This window comes from Varroa destructor, unplaced genomic scaffold (assembly GCF_002443255.2).
Source record: "Varroa destructor unplaced genomic scaffold, Vdes_3.0 BEIS01000005.1, whole genome shotgun sequence".
NCBI classification, from domain to species: domain Eukaryota; kingdom Metazoa; phylum Arthropoda; class Arachnida; order Mesostigmata; family Varroidae; genus Varroa; species Varroa destructor.
In genome coordinates this window covers 33581752-33603118 of record NW_019211458.1, presented here as the reverse complement: position 1 = coordinate 33603118, position 21367 = coordinate 33581752, and the positions used below count along the sequence as shown (strand labels likewise).

The 21367-nt window shown below is 38.8% G+C and overlaps 1 protein-coding gene and 1 long non-coding RNA gene across 3 annotated transcripts; both read left to right on the top strand.

The window, feature by feature from the left end:
* Positions 1 to 3213: 3213 nt before the first annotated feature.
* On the top strand, positions 3214 to 14316 carry LOC111251749 (uncharacterized). Its single transcript, XM_022808683.2, has 8 exons — positions 3214 to 3528; positions 6238 to 6398; positions 8087 to 8303; positions 9307 to 9544; positions 10356 to 10553; positions 12008 to 12249; positions 12529 to 12654; positions 12948 to 14316. Exons 1-8 carry the CDS (start codon positions 3358 to 3360, stop codon positions 13950 to 13952), a joined length of 2358 nt encoding a protein of 785 aa, XP_022664418.1. The 5' UTR covers positions 3214 to 3357; the 3' UTR covers positions 13953 to 14316.
* Positions 14317 to 16231: 1915 nt separating this feature from the next.
* LOC147755593 (uncharacterized) lies at positions 16232 to 20814 on the top strand. 2 transcript variants are annotated; one of them, XR_015329322.1, is made up of 2 exons: positions 16232 to 16997; positions 20601 to 20814. It is a non-coding gene; the product is annotated as an uncharacterized LOC147755593 (long non-coding RNA). The 2 variants fall into 2 exon arrangements; XR_015329321.1 differs by lacking the exon at positions 20601 to 20814 and adding an exon at positions 18462 to 18852.
* Positions 20815 to 21367: the final 553 nt, after the last annotated feature.

Below are 21367 nucleotides of genomic sequence, written 5' to 3'. Positions count from 1 at the left end.
TATGCGGGAACAACTACTAGGAGTCATAGTGTGATGCCCCATTTGAAGCAAACGAGAACAACATAATTTTTGATATTATTCAGTAGTTGGTTCCAGTTACTTAAAATTACTCCGCATCCAAAGAAGTTTGGTGAAGATGATAACATTGATTTCCAACTGTACGGAGTACCTACAGATTATCATCGTTATGTAAATGCTTATCTTGATGAGAACCTTTCAAACAGTTGGGTTGGATAATGAGGTCCCATAGAACACCCTGCCGGTTCTGCAGACTTAATGTTAGTGGATTTTTTATAGTAGGGATATTTTAACGATAAAGTTCACGCTAGAAAGCTGATGACACTTTAAAAAAAGTTAAGCAGGAATGCGCCATAATATGGAATGTAGTGCAGAAATCCATCGATATCAGCACTATATTGACCAGAACGGTAATAATTCGGTAATAACGATAACATTTGCGATAGAATAAAACATTACGTTATATATTTTGAGTAGATTCTTTTGCAATTTAAGTACTAATTTTATGTGAATAAAAACTGCAGTTACAACCATTGCGACTGCGTACACATTTTGTGAAACACCGTTTATTTTAAAACTTCAGTTAACAATACTGGCTCAGGTTCAGACTGTGCTGTCCTGTACGGATTATTATGTATTCGCAGTAAGACGTGTTATTGGAAATTTGTACTAGGCGGACATGTCAAAGCTTAAACCCCAACAGGTACGTGGTAGCAGAACTACCTATATTTCATACGTTTTTTTTTACAAGGCATTATATGAAATCTTTTGTTTTCACGGAAGCCTCATTGTGCTCATTGTTGTGGGGTGAACACTGTGTTAGTGTGGTTAATTAACACATCGTGTACCACTACTTTTTCTAGCAAGTCTATAGTCAGTGCAGTGCTCGAGACTGTTAATGGGATTTCTTCCACAAAACTATAGTATTTGAATGTATTATTTTAAGTTAAAATTACATTTTACAAGCGTAAACAAAGCGTGTAACGTAAAGTAAAAACAAAGCGTGTATTATATTTAATTTATTTTTGCGGCATGAATCCCGAGGCCACCGTCACGAAAGGTTCCTTTTGTACGTTGTGTGCTCGTTACGAATGAGCTTAGATGGTATGATGTTTTTGAGATGGTTTAGTTAAGAATCACTCGATTTATAAGCATGACCTCTGATACACTATCTTCATCTTTTAGAGGGTTGCATTCACTGCTCGCATATAGAATAGATTGCTGTGCCTATTGTCCGGCAGCTACATTTAACAAAGGATCAAACTGTTTCTATGTTTTCGTGAGACCCAATCATTTCGTTTGGCAGGACTCAGTCATTAACTTGCTTCTTGTTCGAAGGTTATTAAATTATTAGGAGAAAATATTCATCCGATACGTGGTTCTATATCATTTCAATATGAAAAAAATACAGCTCATACAATATATTAGGTAATCATCTTAATTTAGACGCTTGTCGCTTCCTCTTCCCAATAATCGTCTCTTAGATTCTCAATGCCAGTTGGAAGGTCTTTTTCGTTTACTTATAAATCTGGGTTAGGGTAAGCTCACGAATTTACTTATATATTTCGATGCTACTAAAACTGCACTTATATACCAGCCAAGACTCAGCTGCTGCGACTATCGGGGCAGCGTTGTCTTTTGTCATAACTAACGATGACAGCTGTCGGAAATGTTTCTCCTCGCGGTAATCTTCAATGATCGGGCAATCCCCTCGCTAACAAGGCCCCCTGTTTCTAGGCTAAACGTTACAAAATGACGCCATTATCTCAAACCAATATATTCGCGTATGTTTTAAAGTCTGGGTGTCCCGTCATTCATTTAAACTGAACTGCGCGATGCTTTAAGTATGGAAGCATCGTAGTGCATGTAGCAGCATTTGTATGCACTATTTCCCTGACGGCTAATGCTCTTACTTTCGATAAATTTCAATTAATTTTCCAGAATTCGGCTTGCAAGCATTTCTAATCAGCGTTCTTAATCATATCGTCTGTTTTATTTTTAAATAATCTTGTATCCTGCTTAACTTTATTAGATTTTTCTATACATAAATATCTTATAAACTCTAAAAGCTAGTGTTTTGTGCCCAAACATAAAGCAGAACTTTGCTAATCGTAACAAGAATGATACCTATGTGCAGAACGAAGAAACAGCTTTTAATAGATATGTAATACTTTTAAAAATAGTATGAGCAAGAAACATACATTGGTGAGAGAATAACATAACCTAATACAGGTTTCCCGAACTTATTTTACTTCCTAATATTATAATAATCATGTTTATTAACTCTAGCTAAAAATTCTTGAATTAGGGACCACGTAATGTGACATCAACCAACAATTCTCCGGACCTAGCACAGCGATAGACAATAGGATAGGATATTGGTGAAAAAAATCTGACAACGATATGTGGAACTCTTCTACAGGCCATTATTAAATGTCAATTTATTTAGACCGATGTAACAGCTCAGCGGACGTAAGGTTGATGTATCTTTCAAGCATCACACCTCGAACTGCGGTAGCGTTGCAAAGGCTTCAGCAAAATTTGCGAATACAATATATGTAGCGTCTCGTACCGTTACCTTCCACTGGAGTTGTATTAGTACAGCTTCGAGTGAATACTTCCTCTATATTTACATTTGAAATATGCCTATTTTATTTTCAGAATATTCGTGTTTATTCTCGGCTATTCAGTTCACCTTACCCTTTCAAAAAAAGGGAAAGAAGAAGGGAAAGGGAAAACGAGAAGGAAGAAAAAGAGAAAAAAAGAGGATTACTCTAGAATGAGCGCTCATCAGTTACGTCACACGTTATTTACGTCAAAGCGTCATCAAAACTGGTGCATGATATCCGTATTTCAGGTCACAAAAACCAATACAAAAAAATCCTACCTTTTCAAAAAGAGAATTCTCAATAAACACGCTCATAATATATTGTTTCACTTGTTTGTCATTTGTAAAAGTGTTTCGATTGATGCGACTTAACCGCTTAGAGAATAGGATTACAAAATCGTTAGCACTGACATGCTATTTATATTTAAACATCGATAAAGATGCAACTCGCGTATGTATCGCATATATGTCATCGTGTTTCGTTTTAGTTGGTCGGGAAGGTATTTGAGAAAGAGGGTTATCTAACACGGACAGTTACGGTGAGTACTGTCATCGGCTTAAAAACTCATCGAAGTCATTGACAATGCTGTGACGGCCGCTGATGGACAGGTCTAATCCAGTGGCCAAGGGTTGGCCCGAACCCGCCGGACCTACTCGGGTCCCGATCTTTTGGCGCTTTGATACAGGCCTTCTTTTCTCTTACCCTATTCGAAGGTCTTTTTCTAGCTTTGATGTGTTTCATAACCAACGGGCTTACCAACTACGGGCGGCGAGCGTTGCTGTCTTTAGGAAAGTGTTCAGCGAAGGAAGTGTCAATAAAAGCATGTCGTAGCACTGGTCAACCATTCATTTCATGTGGCCTCGAGAGCGCTTCGACATTTCGCGATAACCATTTTATTAAGGTAGGTATGTTGTCTGGCTGGCGCTAGGTAATCCGCTAACGAGCGTCTATGTCACGGAGGTTTTACGATTGTGCGCCATGGAGCATTTACCTTTGCTAACGTTTTCATATAACCGCTAATTTATATAGTTATACTGTTTTAGCAACATAGCTTGTGCAGATCTTTTACTTAAGTACTTTAGCTGATATCTAAAAAGCATACTGTATCATTAGATTCTACTGGCAGACACTTCGCTCCCACGTACATGTGTCAGATCCAAACTCATCGAGAGATTTCGTGTATAGTCGTATTAGCCCCCTGTATAAGCTGCTACAACTTTTCACTCGTTTCATATGTCTACGATATGCAAGCACACACGAATCAGCGTTGCTAGCCGTTTACTAACAAATAGTTCAAAAACTTAGTCTATTTGGCATTGTTTTACACTACTTTGAGAGATATTGCCATACCTGTCTACTTTTAAACAAGCAACGAACCTTCGAAACTAGCATGTTTACAATTAGCAAGCTAGCTTTAATAGCACCTCTTCAGTTTTCAATCCGACTTTGATACACATCTTTGGTTTGTGCGTCACGCAGAAAAATGTCACCAAACGAATCAATCTAGGTATGTACGTGCTTATAAAAATAGGCGTATCGGTGCTCACAATGCTGATGTTCATCATCATTTAGAATCAACAGTTAGGTGGAACAACTGATTTCACTTTCGTAAGAGAAATTAAAACATATCTGACGCTGTACAATCGAGAAGGCTAAACTTCTGATGATGATTAATAAATACAATTAATAATTAGAGAAAAAATGCGTTTTAATAAAATGTATTACTTTTATCAAAATTACATGCGAACTATGATCAGAGAGTAAGTACTCACCAGTGTAATGATAGGTTGCTTAAATAAGTTGGACACACCGATCAGTTCCTGCGCCTGTTTTCTGACGCCTCATATTCTGGGATTGTTTAATATTAACCTAGATCGATCAGTCGTTGGAAGAACGCCTTAGTGAGTCGTTTTTTGATATTACTTTGGCCACTGCTGGCGAACCTAGGGCCAAAAGAAGCCTGAGTTGTTAGAAAAGGCATGATTCTACTGTTGTGAAATACTGAGACTATTTCGTGTTCTATTCTTCGGACTAACTGCTGAGATTATGCTACAATATTTCCTTATACAACAATACCTAACTATAGTCGAATCTATTTTAAGCGTCGATTAATGAAGCGACCTCGTTTAGAAAAATTATCTGTCTTAGTCGCTGTAGTGTTGTATACAATATTTTGATAAAGATTCAATCAGATAAGCCCAATGGCTCATTGATTTGAAGCCTGATTCATCACAAACGAAATCACACAATACGACAACATAGATAGTGGCTAAAAGCAACAAAAAAACGGCATCAAAAGCAACTACGAGCGATAACGTTCGATGCAACGGATTCAGGGTAGTATTAGGGAGCTCGACTCGGTTGGTAACTTCTGAAATCCGATATATAGCTCCTTTGCTCACCTGATGAAACTTCCTACGATCGCTGCTGAAAAGATACCAGGAAAGCTGACAGCAATGAAAATCAGACCTGGTTTACGAGGGATCTGCAGATTGATCTAAAGCCAAGATGCCGTCTATTGGCCTATCTATCCATAGATTCGAATGGATTACTAATTCTTAATACTTTTTTTAATGCTCACCACGTGTACTGGAGCCTGGTGGTTCCTCCATATCACTTCTAATAGCTCTTTCTGTAAGATAAAGATATATATAGTAATGTTTAGGTAATATGTCTGTCTGTCACTATTACCAGACTGCATTGCATTTGTAGGCAATGTAAAAATTTCCATTTTGATTTTATCGTAGTAGTGTCAGAGATATAAATAAAAGTCTGCTAAACTTATATCAGACGAGTCGGGAGATCGCTTACAATCTGAATCTGGAACAATTTTTCGTTCCAACAAGGAGTTAAAAACTTCGCTAAGAAATAGTACGCCTTCGCCAAAGTGAAGTAAAATTAGTGTTGAGGTCATCTCTTGCAGCGAAGATTAATTTTATGGCTAACTTATTACCTGAGTATTAACGGAACTGAATTACTATCACCATTCGTTACTATTTATTCCCCAGCCGGTGGTATATATTTGAACGCCAAAGTAACGGGATAAACATTTCTTGAAGTTTAATACAAACAAACAGAGTTCTAGCGTATATTTTCCTAGCTAGAAGGCAGCTGATAGCAAGTGCATCACAATACTTGGACCCACATGGGAAATGGCTTCGGGTGTGCCAGTCCTGAGTACTTGAATGCATTTACTTAGAACAGCACAAAAAAGTCGACAGCAGAGAATTGTACCCGCATGCCCACTTTGGCTAAATTCATCCTACTACTCAGCAGATACGCAGACAACAGCTATTGCCACTAACGTTTTTGCACCCGTGAACACAAAACATGTTATTTCAAGCACTAATTGTTCAATTGAAAATTCTCTTCAGCCTCCTATCGTGCATAGTTTCCATGTCTATGTATACGATCGAAGACTTTAAAATTTACATTGTAAAAGAAATTAATTTAATTTCTAGTCAAGTCAGTTAAGCTAATCAACAGGTTGAGCAGTTAATTAATCAGATATATATGCCTTTGTGCCTTTTAATTATGTTAAGTAGTTCAATTAATTTTGACAGCCGTCAATGATTAACGATTAAATGAGCATAAATTTCCATTCAAACAGACTGCAAAGATGGACTTCGGTCCTCTGGATATGCTTCAACTGATGCACACAGTGTACGCTATACCCCCGGAGCCTGTAGAGCCGATTGCCCCAGTACCGTTTGCGCCTGGAGAGTTCAGGGATATGTGGTGCAGAAATCCGGCCGGTGACAAGGTTGAATGGTGTGTATTATTCATAAGGTTTCACGATAAAATTTCTATCTTATTAAGTTTTTTTTTCACTTCACCTCATATAATGATGTTTTCTGACAAATTCTCCACTGGTCCTCAATACGCATTAGTCATTTATTGCTACGGACCTGCTTGGGTGTTACTAGGTAGGCGAACTTTTTAATTAGGATAGTTCTGTTACATGGAATAACTATGGCAGATACCGGGAAATATGTAGTTTTTGTAGCCCTAGATCGTGTAGTTAAAAATAGATACAATCGTCTTATAGATAAGTTGGAATAAGTTCTTGACTACGAAATGTCGCTACACACAGAGTGTTCCATTCGCGCTTCATGGATCAATGAATTGGGTTGCTGTGAGTAGCAACATACGCCACGTATTAACAAAACGTTTGTCCAAGAAAAGGATGCTTACGGGCAAAAATGCAAGCCTTAAAATCTGAAAATTGAAATCTTAAGAAGCGAACTTAAGGACCGCATGTTAACTACTTTTTAGGTCGTTACATTTTTAAGGACACACATTGCACAGTACATCTTGTAAATACTTGATCTTTTCCTATATATCTGAAACTTTGTTTTTGTTTCACGTCTACGTGTTTTGTTAACACGTAGGTGTACGTTGAATCAACGTGTGTACCTATTTCTTAATTAATAAAACACGTTTCTCTCACACTAACGAAAATGTTTCAGCCGATTCTTTCTAATCTTTAATAACATTGTGCAGTAGTACACGGTGTTGTTCGAATTTTGTATATTTATATCGCGAAGTTGACTACATTGAAAATTATATACTAATATCGACGACATCCAATGGGATTTTGCATTCCTCAAGAGAAGTAGAAGATATACATACTTTTGTGTCGTTAACAAAAGAATCGTGGTACTCGGTACTAGCTTCTCACATTGACTCGCGAGCAAAAAATTATGCTTTTTTCATGTATAGGGTTTGGGTCGAATGACAAGGTCTGCTAGGGGAATCAATTAACTCTATATACAGTATCTTAAATTCCGTTGAAATATGCATCTATATTATTTTATCAATTAAACATTGTCTTCTGGGTTCACAAAGACATAGCCTTTAACACTTTGACTCTTCGTATCACAATATGTCTGCATGTACGCGTTTTCCTCCAAATAAAGCGTGATTTTCAACAGCAGTACCTCATGATCTTGGGTTTGTGAAAAACAATCGTTACTTTTATACTAAAATTGAATTAATTAACGGTATAAGACGGCCTTTCAGGTACTGTTCGCCGCGGTCGCTTGTCTGGACAGCTATTAAAGTGAACCCGGTTGATCTAACCCTTTTTGTTCGCATTAAAAGAAGGCATTAGTAATATGCGTATTCTATTAATATAATCAATGAAAATTAAATATACTATGAGCCCATTACTCTCAGTGGCATCTAAAAAGATTTGAACGTTACGATTTCATTTTTATCAGTCGGAACAGTATTCAGCATGAATACCGAAGGTGCGTAAACGATACTCTGTAAACGTGGAACGTAGAATTTCCTTGTTTCACTTTGCTTTTAGAAGCTAAATGTCAAGTCTTATATGTATGTTTTCCGATTTAATGTAATCCTCCATTAATTTTTTACATCGTGTACCTGTGCGCCCGTGTGCCGGCTTGCCGATATTCCTTCCGCTCATCCTTAAAATGTACAAATGCGCTGTGCAGGTCGATCATGTACAAGGCCCCGGCGGCGTCGATGTCTCGCGGAACGAGCGAGTCCATCTCGAATGGTGTTCAGTATGGGTACATCGACTCTGCCACAAAACTCGACGCCACGGTTCGGATGCAGTTGTTTGACGATATCACTAGCACCCAGAACAACGCGCTTTACAACACCCTTGATGTTCTCTTCAAGTATCCTAGGACATTCTTGGTTGAAAAGGTAAGCAGAGGTGCCAAAGACTAGGTGGACAGCGCGAAGCGGCATCAAATGGCTCTAATCGAGGCGAGACGCTTGAAGTGAACGATGTTTCTTTACGCGACCAACCTACAAAAGCGTAGGCATCATTACGCGGCAATAGACAAAGCTCCCTTCTGTTGCTTGAATTTGTTTTAGAATGAGTTTGTGTACAGAGAGATAAGAAAAAAGCTGAGACGTATTCAAACATATTCACAGTTCGCTCACCGTAGTGATACAACACACAGCGCCGGAGTTAACATAAATATGGGTTTTAGACTTTGATACAGAAGCTAAAGATTAAAAGAGAAGCTTGTCTTATTTTTTCCGCGTACACAGCAGCGGCAATGGTAGTAGATAAGCCGTGTGCAAACGTAGGTATGTTGATCAGGATTTCCGACGTCTATTTGCGTAAAGCATTACGGAAAAATCCAACGGCGAATTCAGAGGAAAGTGTAGTGTAGCCCGTACCTCGTTGGGCATATGCCACCCATGTTTGGTTTTTCATCACTGTGCGATAGGTCGATGGCGTCCGTCACCCTTTAAGATCAACGATTATGTGGCTTTCAGGTACAGCAAGTTGTTTTGAAGAAAAACACATAATCAGTTCTATGCAAACAAGAAAGTTTAATTATTTCAAAAAAATTGGCTTCCTGGATGACAAGCGCGCTTTCTAATAAAAACGTACATGTACTTTTGGACTTCAAAAAGTGCAATTAATAAATAAGTAAATTGTCCTTGTTATGCTGAAATACTATGTGTCCTTTCAGAATTAATAAAGCAGGTCACTTTACATTGAACGAGTATATCAACAACTTTACAGCAGTTCTCGATGATTAGTTCAAAGTTCGATAGTGTCGATTCCGAATAAGCAAAGTTATGCCTGCAACCAAATGAATACCTAATTGTTTAAATAAGATTTATGTGTAATTTTAATATACCACGCAGAACAGTGTAGTTAACAGAGGATGGAACTCGCTGTCCGCAGAACCTGACGTTCCTGACCTACAATGATCAGCCACCTCCTGAGCTTGCCAAATCGACAACAAACGGCATCGCAAAAGGTGTCCTGTTATTCGGAAACAGTTCTGGCGCATGGGTGTCCCATACGTTAGGCAGCTTTGGCTACTTCTTCCAAGAAAAATATGTCTTCCCTGACGATGCTCGCCGCGAGGGGCAAACCATACTTTGCATGTCTCTATCGTCCGAGAACTGGCCGAAAATTGGTACGACCCGAAACTTTTGTTTTGATTTTCACGCGTATTTAAAGATCCCGGTTATTGCATTAAATGTGATATACAAATCAATGTATCAGGAGTTCCTACTGATGTCACAAAACTATACATGCGGTACCGTTGTTAATATCATTTTACTGCCCTCCTAGCTACGACATTTGCATCAGGTACGTCCCAACTTTCAATGTTTTCTTAGCTAAACGCTTTCGGCCTGTCAAGGATTGGGCCGAAACGGCTATATCAGGCGTTTCATTTTGAGTTAACTTCGAAGTCAATTAGAGTTATGACTATCTTGTGCGCTTTGAAACTACCAAAATCGGGGCGTCAAAGGTACCTAGACTTACTTAAATGTTGCATAGAGAAAAACTTTCGTATCTCCGGTTGAACGAAGTAAAATTCTGTAAAAAACATATTAGAGTTTATAAAAAGAAATCTCAGAAAAGATGTCAAAGGGCACACAAAAAAGAACAAAAAAACACGGACAGAACTCGTTATGCATAGCTTTTTCGTTGAAAGTTTTATGTGTTGAGAACATTGTGTACTGTCATTACACCGACAAACCTAGCGTTATGAATTCTAAGCGTTTTGCATTGCGCATCTGCCATACGCCTCACGCGTTTAGGGTTTGTCATGGATTGGTAAATACTTTATTTTACCTGACTGTGTTTTTTAAGCCGATGTATTTAGATAACTTGCGAACGTTTATAAAGGCTTTAATTGAGTGAAAAATACCATTTCAAGATACCTTTGAGTATATTCTCACTGAATTCAGCGCTTACATTGTTGACCGATCTCTGTTTAGTTGCCCATTTGCGACGCGAGTCTCCAAACATCTACGACTGGAATATTTCACCTGCGATGTTCGATATGTATCCGGCGCTGAAACAACTTATTGAAAAAGATTTCAATCACGAGGATCCGGGCGCGGAGTCCAACGTTTTTAGCGGTGTCAACGGGACTGATTTTATGGCCTTTGTCAAAAACGCCGTTCACAATTACGGTGAGCGAAATCAAAAGCAAATAATGCGTTTAACTACAAGTGACAGTTACAAGTTCCACATGAGCACTTTTTCGACCGCACGAGTCAAATGAACCCAGTATAACTAAAACATTAAATTAACAGTCTAATGTTTTTTAGCAGAACAGCAGTGTGCCTTAATGGCTTATTTGAGAAATATATATTTAATGTTAATCAATGATTTTCTATTTTATCCTCCGTCTGAACGTACAAGACGATCGAATATTTCTCGCAGTTAGTGTATATATTCATATATATATATATATATATATATATATATATATATATATATATATATAGATATACGATTTACCGAAACTCAAAACAGCGTGTTCGATTTTTTCGGCTTCGGATTTAAACGGCTTGTTTTATAAATTCGATTTTAGATAGAGTCACATCGCAGAACAGAACACAACAGTGTTATTTATTGATGAGGTAGGCTCAGTAGTTTTCTCGAAAACGTCATGGTAAAATTACTAATTGTACAGTCCACATATCACTAACTAAATAATAAAGGTAGCTATTTCCAGCGTGCGGATGAAGTGCTACCTTTAAGCATTGTTTTGGATGACTGACCCCTTAAAGCACAAAACGATGTGGATTCATGCCCGAAATTGAGCTTAGATTACTACCTATCTTTAAGCGATACTGGGGCGTGCATGGCAAAGTTTAGAGGCAAATCTAGTATTTAACGAAACTGTTCCCATAGCTGCCTATCAGTTATTTCTCTTAAACTTGTTTTAGGCAACGATCAAGGTACGAGGCGCAATGGCATCAATTTCGATCTCTGTAGTATATATATAATCAGTGTTTTTTCCTGTTTATCGCCCAAATGGCAAGATTTACAAGGATATGTATTTTTTTTTCGGTGAATTTACCGGCTCTTCAATAGGTCTCTCTAGGAATTATATGCACTAGCAGTTTTGGTGCCTCTACGGTGTTTTGCTCTTAGGAAAGGATGTGAAACTCTCTTATTTGGTAAATGCAGCAATTTGTCAAATTTAAGCAAAAAATGCTCGCACACTATTTTCGTCGGTATTTCTCGACCAAGTTTTTTGGTAACTTTGGATAATTTCAGGCCACACTTATCTCGAAGCGTATTGATCATAGATACTTTTTTGCGCTTGCATTGAAAGACTAACTCTATGCTTGACCAACGTACAAAGTGGCTATCTAATTTATTTATTAGAAATATTTTTGTCTAAAAAAATAGAAATTTAATGTTAGACTGCTAATAGCATACCGAATGAGCTTAAACGTAAAAATTTCGAAAATTTTATTTAGAAATGTTCATGATCTTTCTAAAGTTCACTTCTTTGAGAAAATAACACGAATCAAACAATAATTATTGCAGTACAATTATCACTGCGTAAATACTGCCCAGGAAAGGAGATATCAGGAACTTATTATATATCTATATTAACATATTCGGACAGATATCTATGAAACAATGGTAGCCCCCCAGCTGGAGGCGAACATGTTTGTCCGCGGGAGCCAGGAAGGCGATCAGCATTTGGAAAATTATTGCACCGATTTTAACATCACTGAAGTTGACAAAGTTGAACTTAAGTTAAGCCAGGATATAATCTTTAAGAACGTTCGTAGAAGTCAGGATAATTCTCGATGGGCTGTTTCCGAGCGAGATTACTGGGTGTGCTTCGGTTCTGTTGAGCGGAGAGTAAGTCAAGATAGTCCACTTTGCTATTTGTTTATCTTTTTCACTGTAATGTGGATATAATTATAAATGTATAGAAATGGTATCGCTAATTTTGCTGGTGCTTAGAATATATACTTAAAGCGCGTCTTTCTTTCTTTCATCTGAGATCATTAGTAACCACTAAACGTATCTGGAGCATTACGTTATTTTAGCGCTTGTAAGGACACTATTTAAAATAACAATTATTTAATAATAGTCACATGTTATGTTGTCTAATAAACTTATTATTTAATTTTGTAGAAGAGTCATCTCCCTCGCGGTGGTGAAGTGTTCTGTTTCCAGAACCAACCTGCCAGCATCCTAATGGCCAACAGTATTGAAGAATTTTCTAAGTGCAAACCCCTTCCCGAGGAAATTGTTGCTAAGGTTTGCCATTATTATTAATAGCATAATTATATTATTGCACATCGAATCAGACAAAATGCTCAAATCATGTTTTTCAGTTTTTTTCGTTAAACAGAGCCAATCGTATTACTACTCTTTTAAAGTAAATAACCTTTTCAAACTAAGTAAATTAAAAATAATTTTAGCAAATGATCTATTGTTAACTTTCGTTACTTTACAAGTACTCGATTCGTGATAACTACGTGCTAGTTTTGGTGATAACTTGTGTGAAAATAATGTCTTTTTAACTGGCAGGTTTTTTTTATTCATTTTAGATTGCTGCTGCTCCAGCCGGTACCGCTGTAGATGTGGGTAATGGTGCCACATACGTAAGACCTGCCATTGTAAGACCTCTTTTCGGAGTCCCACGTGTTTACTACGGCGGTCTACCCAGCTTCGGAATCGGTTTCCCGTTCAAAAAAATTCTCAAAAACCCCCTCGTTGTAGGAGCAGCCGTCGCGGGGGTGATGCACTATCGTCACAAACAACAGATTAAGAAACTGAATCAACAGCATGCCTTAGCAATGGGTTATGGTAGGCACGGAGTACAAGGTTTTTCTTCACCATATTTCGGAGGCTCCTCTGGGAAGTACTCAACTGGATTAGCAAGCCTTTTTGGAGGTGGCAAAAGCCACTCCGCCTACCCAGGTGCTGGATATACCACTATGGGCGGTGGAGGCTACCCTACGATGGGCGGTGGATATTCGCCAGGCCCTGGGTTTGCGCCACCAACTTATCCTGGTCCCCCGTCCTATCCTCCACCGGCCTACTCACCGACGAATTCAGGTTTCAATACTGGCCATCACTTGGGTTACCCCCCGCGATCTGGCGGGTACCCAACAGATTCGCATGGCTATCCCATTCCCGGGTATCCTATAGGCTCACACGGATACCCTAATCCAAGTTATCCTACCACGGCAGGTGGACACTCATTTGCTCCACACAATCCAGGCTACCCAACGCAACCGAGATCATCATATCCGTCCCAGCCCGCCTACAATCCCTCGTTTAACGCAGTCAATAATGCGCCATCAATAGCTTCCGCGCCCCCCATGTCAACCACTCAAAACGTTGCCAAACAGCAAAGTAATTTCAGTAGTGGCACAGCCTCGAAGTCAACCGTGAGGACGTCACGACCTTCCACACCTAATCGCCCCGTTCGTGTGGAAAAGACTGTTACCAGAACTGTCACATCGTATACACCTAGCCGAAGTGCCAGTAGGGGGTCTTCTAGAAAAAGTTCCGGCAGGAATAGGGGTGGAAGTCGTGGAAGAGGTTAATAACGACGTGTCTGATGATGTGACTGTCAGCTTTCTCCTATTAAAATTCAAACGAATGCCATGACCGTTTTATGCGGTTATGAGGACAGAAAACTATTTGCGGAACATTGTAGCGTTACAGAAATTTCGCTGATACGGGCTGCGTAATAGTAGTAACAAGTACTTTCTAAGAAGTGTAAAAACGATTCTCGCAATCAAATGTTGACCATTACGGACATTATGATTCTAGCAAAGTAGCCTGGTCTTCAGTAATTAGTTCGATTGGGCTAAAACGACACTGCTTCGAAGGCATTATAGAGCAGGGCTGAGTCCAACCTAGCCTTACAGCCAGCGAGGATTTCTTATAATAAATATATATTTTATCTGTTGTGTTTCTTAAATTAGGTTATTCTAAGGAAAGGGAAATTAGAAGTTACCCGCAACTAATATAAAAATTTTACCGTGTTCCGCGCCGTTATAGCGATCAAAGAAATTTCTTACAGGTTGCTATTCTTAACCCTTTGGAGCAGCAGTAAATAAATTAAAATGCAAGCATCAAGTGACATTATCTGCTGCATATTTGTGGTAGGTATCTACTTAGGTCATGACGACAGACTGTCATTGATTTCTCATGGGCTTCCTTTCCTGGCTACGTCTCGGCGAGGTACTTGAATCCCACCTACGTCTCCAAAAACACATGAAACCGTTTGCCAAAATTACGAAGCGTACACATTTGTTTTTTTACTTGGTTCCTACCGCGGTCAGTTGCGAATAACGTAAAAACTACTATTTTATTATTACCAAAGGAACCTTATATGGGAGTCGTAAGATACGAATCGTGGGATTCAGGTATTTATTAACCTGCAACAAGGCATAGATACCACGAGTAGCCTCGGCTAGCGTATCTGAAGCCAACGTAGCCAGGAAATAGAAAATAGTTGTTAAGAGTTTTTTTTGTTACTTCACCGAATACTGCAGTGGATATTATTAAAAAATTCAGGTAGAGTATTTCGGATAAGGAGTAATTAGCACTAGAAGCGTGCATGTGCAACTGATGCCTATCACTTGAAGTCTGCAGTGTACTATTTGTTTAAGACTTTTAAGTGTAAACAAACAATGGGCGTTTGGATGGAAAAAAGATGGGCTTTTTTGATGCACAATTTAGAAAATATTAAGGGAATTATGTTTTTTTTTTATAATAATGCGCGGAAAATTCGGACCTAAAACTAAGCAGAACCAGTGCGTCAGATCACTCTAGATATTAGTTAGGGAATCCGGGAATGAACCGTGAATTCAGGTTCGTAAATAACACTCCAAGATATAGAGCAACAAAGTATTTACTTGTTCTAGCAATTATATTCGGTAAAACATCTTGAAATGTAGACTAGAGTGTTAAATTTAATTACGATACCATCGCTGAGGGTTTTATTCGGTACAGCGGCAGCATAAACAAGCGAAAATAACATCACAAAAAAACAATACTGGGTATCATCTAACTGTTCTTCGTTTTAAATCGGATTCCAGTGCACTTTTCTATTTTGAAACAAATTTACACTAAAAGCATTAAACCGATTGTAGTAGCTTTCTATATACTTAAGGCACTCAAAAAGGGAATTTATCCAGTGAAGAACTTCAGTGATTCGTATTATCACTATTATTAACGCTAAAGCGTTCAGATTTACCGAATGTTTTCGCCACATAGGCTAGACCATTTCTCTTATATATATATATATGAGAGGGTCATAAGTATCTGTGACAACACCAACGAAATTAGCGGGACGTATGGCTTATGCCCATATATTCAATTTAACGTTATTGATTTTCTATACAAAAGGACTAAGTGTGAAAGTTCACTGGGTATTGGCAATCCAGATGGAAAAACAAGCGCAATTCCGACCGAATTGGGCATAGTGAAAAAACGAAGCCCAATTCAAAGGTCGCACCAGAACTTAGTACAGCGGTTCGGACGAACTTATCATTCTTACATTGCGCTAGTATTCAACATCATTTTTTTCTTGTTCTCGACAATTTGAGTTTCTTAGCCGTTCATTGTCCTTGGATCTTTGGTCTTCGGTCAAAGCCCTTTAGAATGGTGAGTATGTATGTGTAGCGGAGACCGCTCTCGTCCAATCTGTAGCAGTTGCTGTCGCAAAAGCAAAGTATGTTAACATCGGGGCGTTGACTCCGGCACCATTTCTCGCCGAACGCAAAATGGCACCACACAGCGACGTCTATGCATCGGTAACCGCTGCATCCTACTTCGCGGTTGTGTCCGATTACCATATCTGCCTAAGGTTTGTTTCTGAATAGGCTAGGCGTGACATGCGGAGAAAGTGGCGCTCGGTAGCTTACTATCGTAAAAACAATAAGTTTCAGCTGAAGTATCAATTTCATATTACTGGAAGTAAAGTAAATTTGATTAGTTTACCTCCAAAATTGATTTTATTGACTGCAACGAGCGGTAAAGGTGACGAGTAACAGATGTACTATTTCTTTCCTCTTCCTTTATAGGATCTTTTTACACGGACTGTTTCTTGTAGCTAGGAACCTTTCAGTTCTGAACAGACGCAAGAAATTGGTGTTCATGGATGTTGTTTTTAATATGGTGATTTCGCTAATAAAATGCACTTATCTATCATACCGAGCGATAGGTATGTTTGAAAATAAGCTTGCATTTATGCAAAGCAACATATGACCAGCTTGTTGGACACTCAGACCGTACCATTGGCTCGAAACACTTGTCCTGATGTACCAAATCTGCAGACGACGTTTGAAGCAACAGGTCCACGACGCACCAAACAAACATTACGACGACTTGAGCTCTGACGGAGTTTAAATGCATTCCGCTATTTATTGTGGCCACCACTGAAAACTAATGAAATCTTTTGACCTAATATCATATAGAACTATAGGCTTTTGTTAAACGCGTCCATTGTTATTCTCGATAAGATCGTGTGTTACCGTTACGCGGAAATGATAGCAGGTTCTATAGCTTCAGGAACTTATTCCACCGAGACTATTGGCGACAAGTCATACAAACACAGCGTATTAACTATGCTTCAGTCTGTGAGTGCTTGGCGACATATTCTGACCGAAAAATTTAAGTTTTTTATTTGTGCAAGGCAAGTTACTAATTAGCCGACTGCAACAGCTAAATGTTAGCTCAGACTCAAGTCTAGACAGGTGCCAGGCCTGTAGCTAAGGCTGCTAAATGCTGAAAAATCGGTTGATAGTTTTCGTTCGTCCTCGTCATTTATATTTATTGTTAAGTCAAGGCTGGTGAGGCAAAGGATCGAGCTTCAAGAAAGCTTCGTTTTCGACGAGTTTATGAACAGTTAAATTGACACAAAGTCACGGCAGTTACATTGGTAGAACTTGAATGCTTACTGGCGCACTTGTTTGTAATCAGGTGTACTACTGAATGAACTTCGATACACTGTGTAATATAATCCACAGCTTGTTAAGTCTGAGGGCTTAATTGGTACAGGAATTTGTTAAACAAAAGTAGCTTCCTTTGAGCAAACTTCGGCGGATATTCAGACAGACTGCGACGACGCCATGTGTACTAGCGTTAAACGCGTAAACGGTAATGCGTATTTTTATAGTAACGCATATAATACGTGCTTTTAGTATCCTGACGACGCTCCGTATACTCCCGTTTGTTAGCGACTGCAACGTGGATCACATGTTCTCTTTCATGTTGAAGGCATCGATTGTACTCCGGCGTCCACCTCCGCTGTTGCTAATAATATGCTCCCGAGTCTGCCAATAGCGACAAATGAGTTTCCCTTAGCTAAGCCTGATCAATTTTTCTTGCTTGCTTTTTAACCTCCCGCCTTTCTGCTCCAAAATACGCTCAGACATTTTCTCGTTTAGCCATCCATTGCAGATTTCACTTTGTTCGATCTCGATTTCTGCCAAGACTAATGCGCAGTACAACAGTACTGCACTCCGCACTTCTGAAATATCGTACTCGCATTTATACCGCTGTTTTCTGTCTCCTATTTCGATTGACTATGTTTCCGTAAATAATGTTACTGCTTTGTAAAGTCTGCAATGGGTACAGACCTCTGTCGCAATGAACCATCCTATCTTAAAGTCGTTTTTGAGAAATGGATAGATAAACTGTGTACGGTTTGTCACAAGAACACCATCTTGTTTATTCAAGAACTCATATGACGCAGACTATATATCTAATGTTTATCTTTTGGTAGCGATATTAACAGCGATCAGGTAGCTATAGCGACAGTACAGCCCAAGTTTAGATAACAGATAAAATCGTTTAGCTGGTAGCCCAGCAACACTTGTAGAAAATTGTTAATTAATGTTAAACGGAAACCAAACTTGGTCACTTGCAAAATATAGTCTCTTTTACAATAATCTTTTTACACATACAATAAACACTTAAAATAAACTATCTACTATCAAGCACAGATAATGCAGTTCTCATTAATATTCGTATAATTATATGTTATGATGATATGCTATTTCGCAATTTCATATAATCCGTATCCTCATGCACCAAATCAGGAGCGAAGGAGAACTTCTATGACCGTTACGTTACGGCTCAAGGCGCCTTTCTGCCACAAGGCGACTGCTGGCGCAGCATTGGCAATATCGAATACAAACAACTTGCAGCAAGCTCTGTTGTTTGTTTCTGCAATCAAGTGAACTCGAACCTGTATAAAAATAGCCGACGGTTACGGCGGGGCTATTAACACGGGGGCGGGGCGACACCACAACGCTAGATCTAAATGGTGTCGCACAACTTTTTATAACTTATCGAATACGATGAGTTGCTGCACACAGTCGCAGACGAACGTTAATCCTAAATGAAGAACGTTAGCTAACAGCATATATATCGAAGTTACACTGTATAAATGTATCTTTTTTGATAATAAATTTCATAATATACTTTTTATTATATAATTTTTACTTATGTAAATGCTCAGTAGAAAGAAGGAAGCCATTTAAAATTCTTACTTTATAGGGTAACAATGCTATTAACTGTTTTGGAAGTCTTCATTCATCGAAATCTAGGACAGACCTATGAAAATACCACTAAACCATCGGTAGTACTTTATTCAATATTTAAGTAACGCCACCATCTCCTAATCATATTTAAGGCGAGGAACTCCCCAGAGAAAATTTGCATATACACAACTTCGAGATGAGGTGCAAAGGACTGCCTGAAGCACTAATTAAATAAAGAAAATATACTGCTTTTTCAGAATAAAAAAATGGTACTTTCAATTAGTCAGCTAATATTCGCATAACAGGCATGGGATGTAGGAGACAAATATGCAGTTGTTTCTGTTCCGCCAATGTTCGAATCTGTAAAAACCCCTTCATGCTAATCGTAGAGGCTGATTAGAAGCAAATAAACAAAATAAAGAGTTGCTTATACCAATCGATATAGTAAGACAAAGACAAACGTTCAGCTATAAGACAGAATTATGAAAGAATGCTTAACTCCTTATATGTTTTGATATTTACTTAAGCATCGTCTTTTGGCGCTCCATGGGACAACTGGCTCTCGGCACGAAAAGGCCTGGATTTGAATCTAAATTGCCACGTGTCCTTAACATTAGCAAACACATACATTACCGGTTAATATATCACTGGGACAAACGATGTACAACTAAGGTTAAAAATCGATTTTTATTAGTATGTATTAAATGCAGGTATCTTATACCAACCTGCTTACAGTTCTGTTTACAATAGAAAAATATACCTTCATAAAAAGGTAGATACGTCTTTTCCTGTATTCTGTCAGCGCTCTCTTTGACATGGTTTTAATGAAAATCGATTTTAACTTCCTAGCATTCTTCTTCGCAATCGTCATCCTTTTGCGTTCCCAACCGGGTTAATAAGGTGATCCGCTGCAGGCCAATCTGTCCTCAGACGTACTCCAGGCCAGAACTTTTATAGCACAGTTACTTTTTACTTTTTTCTCTCTTGGTTTATCCTTCTGCAATTAATCTTGATTTTATTCCTTCTCTATCGCCACCGCCCGTGTCCTTCTTCTTCTAAAGGTCCCTGGTTGTGACTCAAGGCTGTTATTGTTTTTGTGTTGTAGCCCTCTATAACAGCCCGCCGTGTTGTCAGTCCTAAACAGGACTTGCTGCTTTCACAATTTCGATATATAGCTGTTGTTGATTTTGTTTGATAATGGATACAGAAGCAGAACGGGCGCCCCGATTTCTTCGGCCTCTGTTTCCCAGCTCCATCCTGCCTCTAGGCTTCACGGTTTTTTTTCAGGTAGGCCCTTTATGCAGTAACACAGTGATCGGTGTGCTTGTATAAAGCCGAGGAAGACGTTCAAGAGTCACCATCGTTTTCTCTACATTGATATATTGATATATGGCTATATGCTTATGTGATTCTAAATGCATTTAAATCATACACTTATACGTAGAAAAATATTCACTCCACACTTTTTCGTGCTCGCTCCTGTGTTGTTGAACGTCCTCGACGAGTGGCAAGCGGATGGGGGTAAAGCTAGGAAACCGAGCTAGGTGCTCTGAGATGCCACGCGTTGTACGAAGGCCGTTGTGGAATGAGTCTGCTCCCTCTTTCGGTTCTTTTTACCTGGACATTTGGCTGCGGGTGCTACTTACCTCCTTTATTCTATAGCCTTTTCTAACGACTCTCTACGATTTTTTGCAGCTTCGACGTGTTCGGCAGACATTGCATGAAAAAGTACATACGCCGTTCCCAATGTGGCCAGATTCAGAGCAAAGGCTGACACACCCACCACATTCTAGATGGTCTATGACCGAACGGATGATGGATTATTATTAGTATTATTATTACCACATTGCTCAACTGAAGTTAATAAATTGGAACAATTACACTGTAAAAAATAAATGTTGCTTGTATACTTCTTGGCCTAATTCTTCCTCATGTTTTCCTGGTTTTCCTGAAGACCGATTTTTAAAAAAAAGACACCATTTTGAATATAGGCTTTTGCTTTCGATGATCATTCCATATCTTTGTTACTAGATAAGTAGCTTCTCACCGAGTATATCTTTAATGATCACTCTAGAGAATCTAATGTTTACCATGGGAATTTATCGCCGGTTTCCTACGAGTTAATTTAAGCGATTTAAAAAAAAATTAAATAAGCTCCTCTAAAAGCTCAACAAAGTGCTGCCTTTAAGTTGGATCACGCTATAAAAACCAAATCGTCCGATGCGACATTTAACCTTGTGATCGCGATCGAAGATATTCTGTTACCTGGCTATTTGATTAGTACTCCTTCTCACATTATAAGCTGCTATAAAATATACCTGTTGTAACAAGCAGCCCTAAGGGCTGCTTGTTACAACAGGTATATTTTCATTGGACTTCAGCGTGATGTTCTGCGAACTACCTTGTGCCTGATATGACTCGTCCCTCCGCGCACGGGAATGGTGCCTAATTGGATTGTCTCG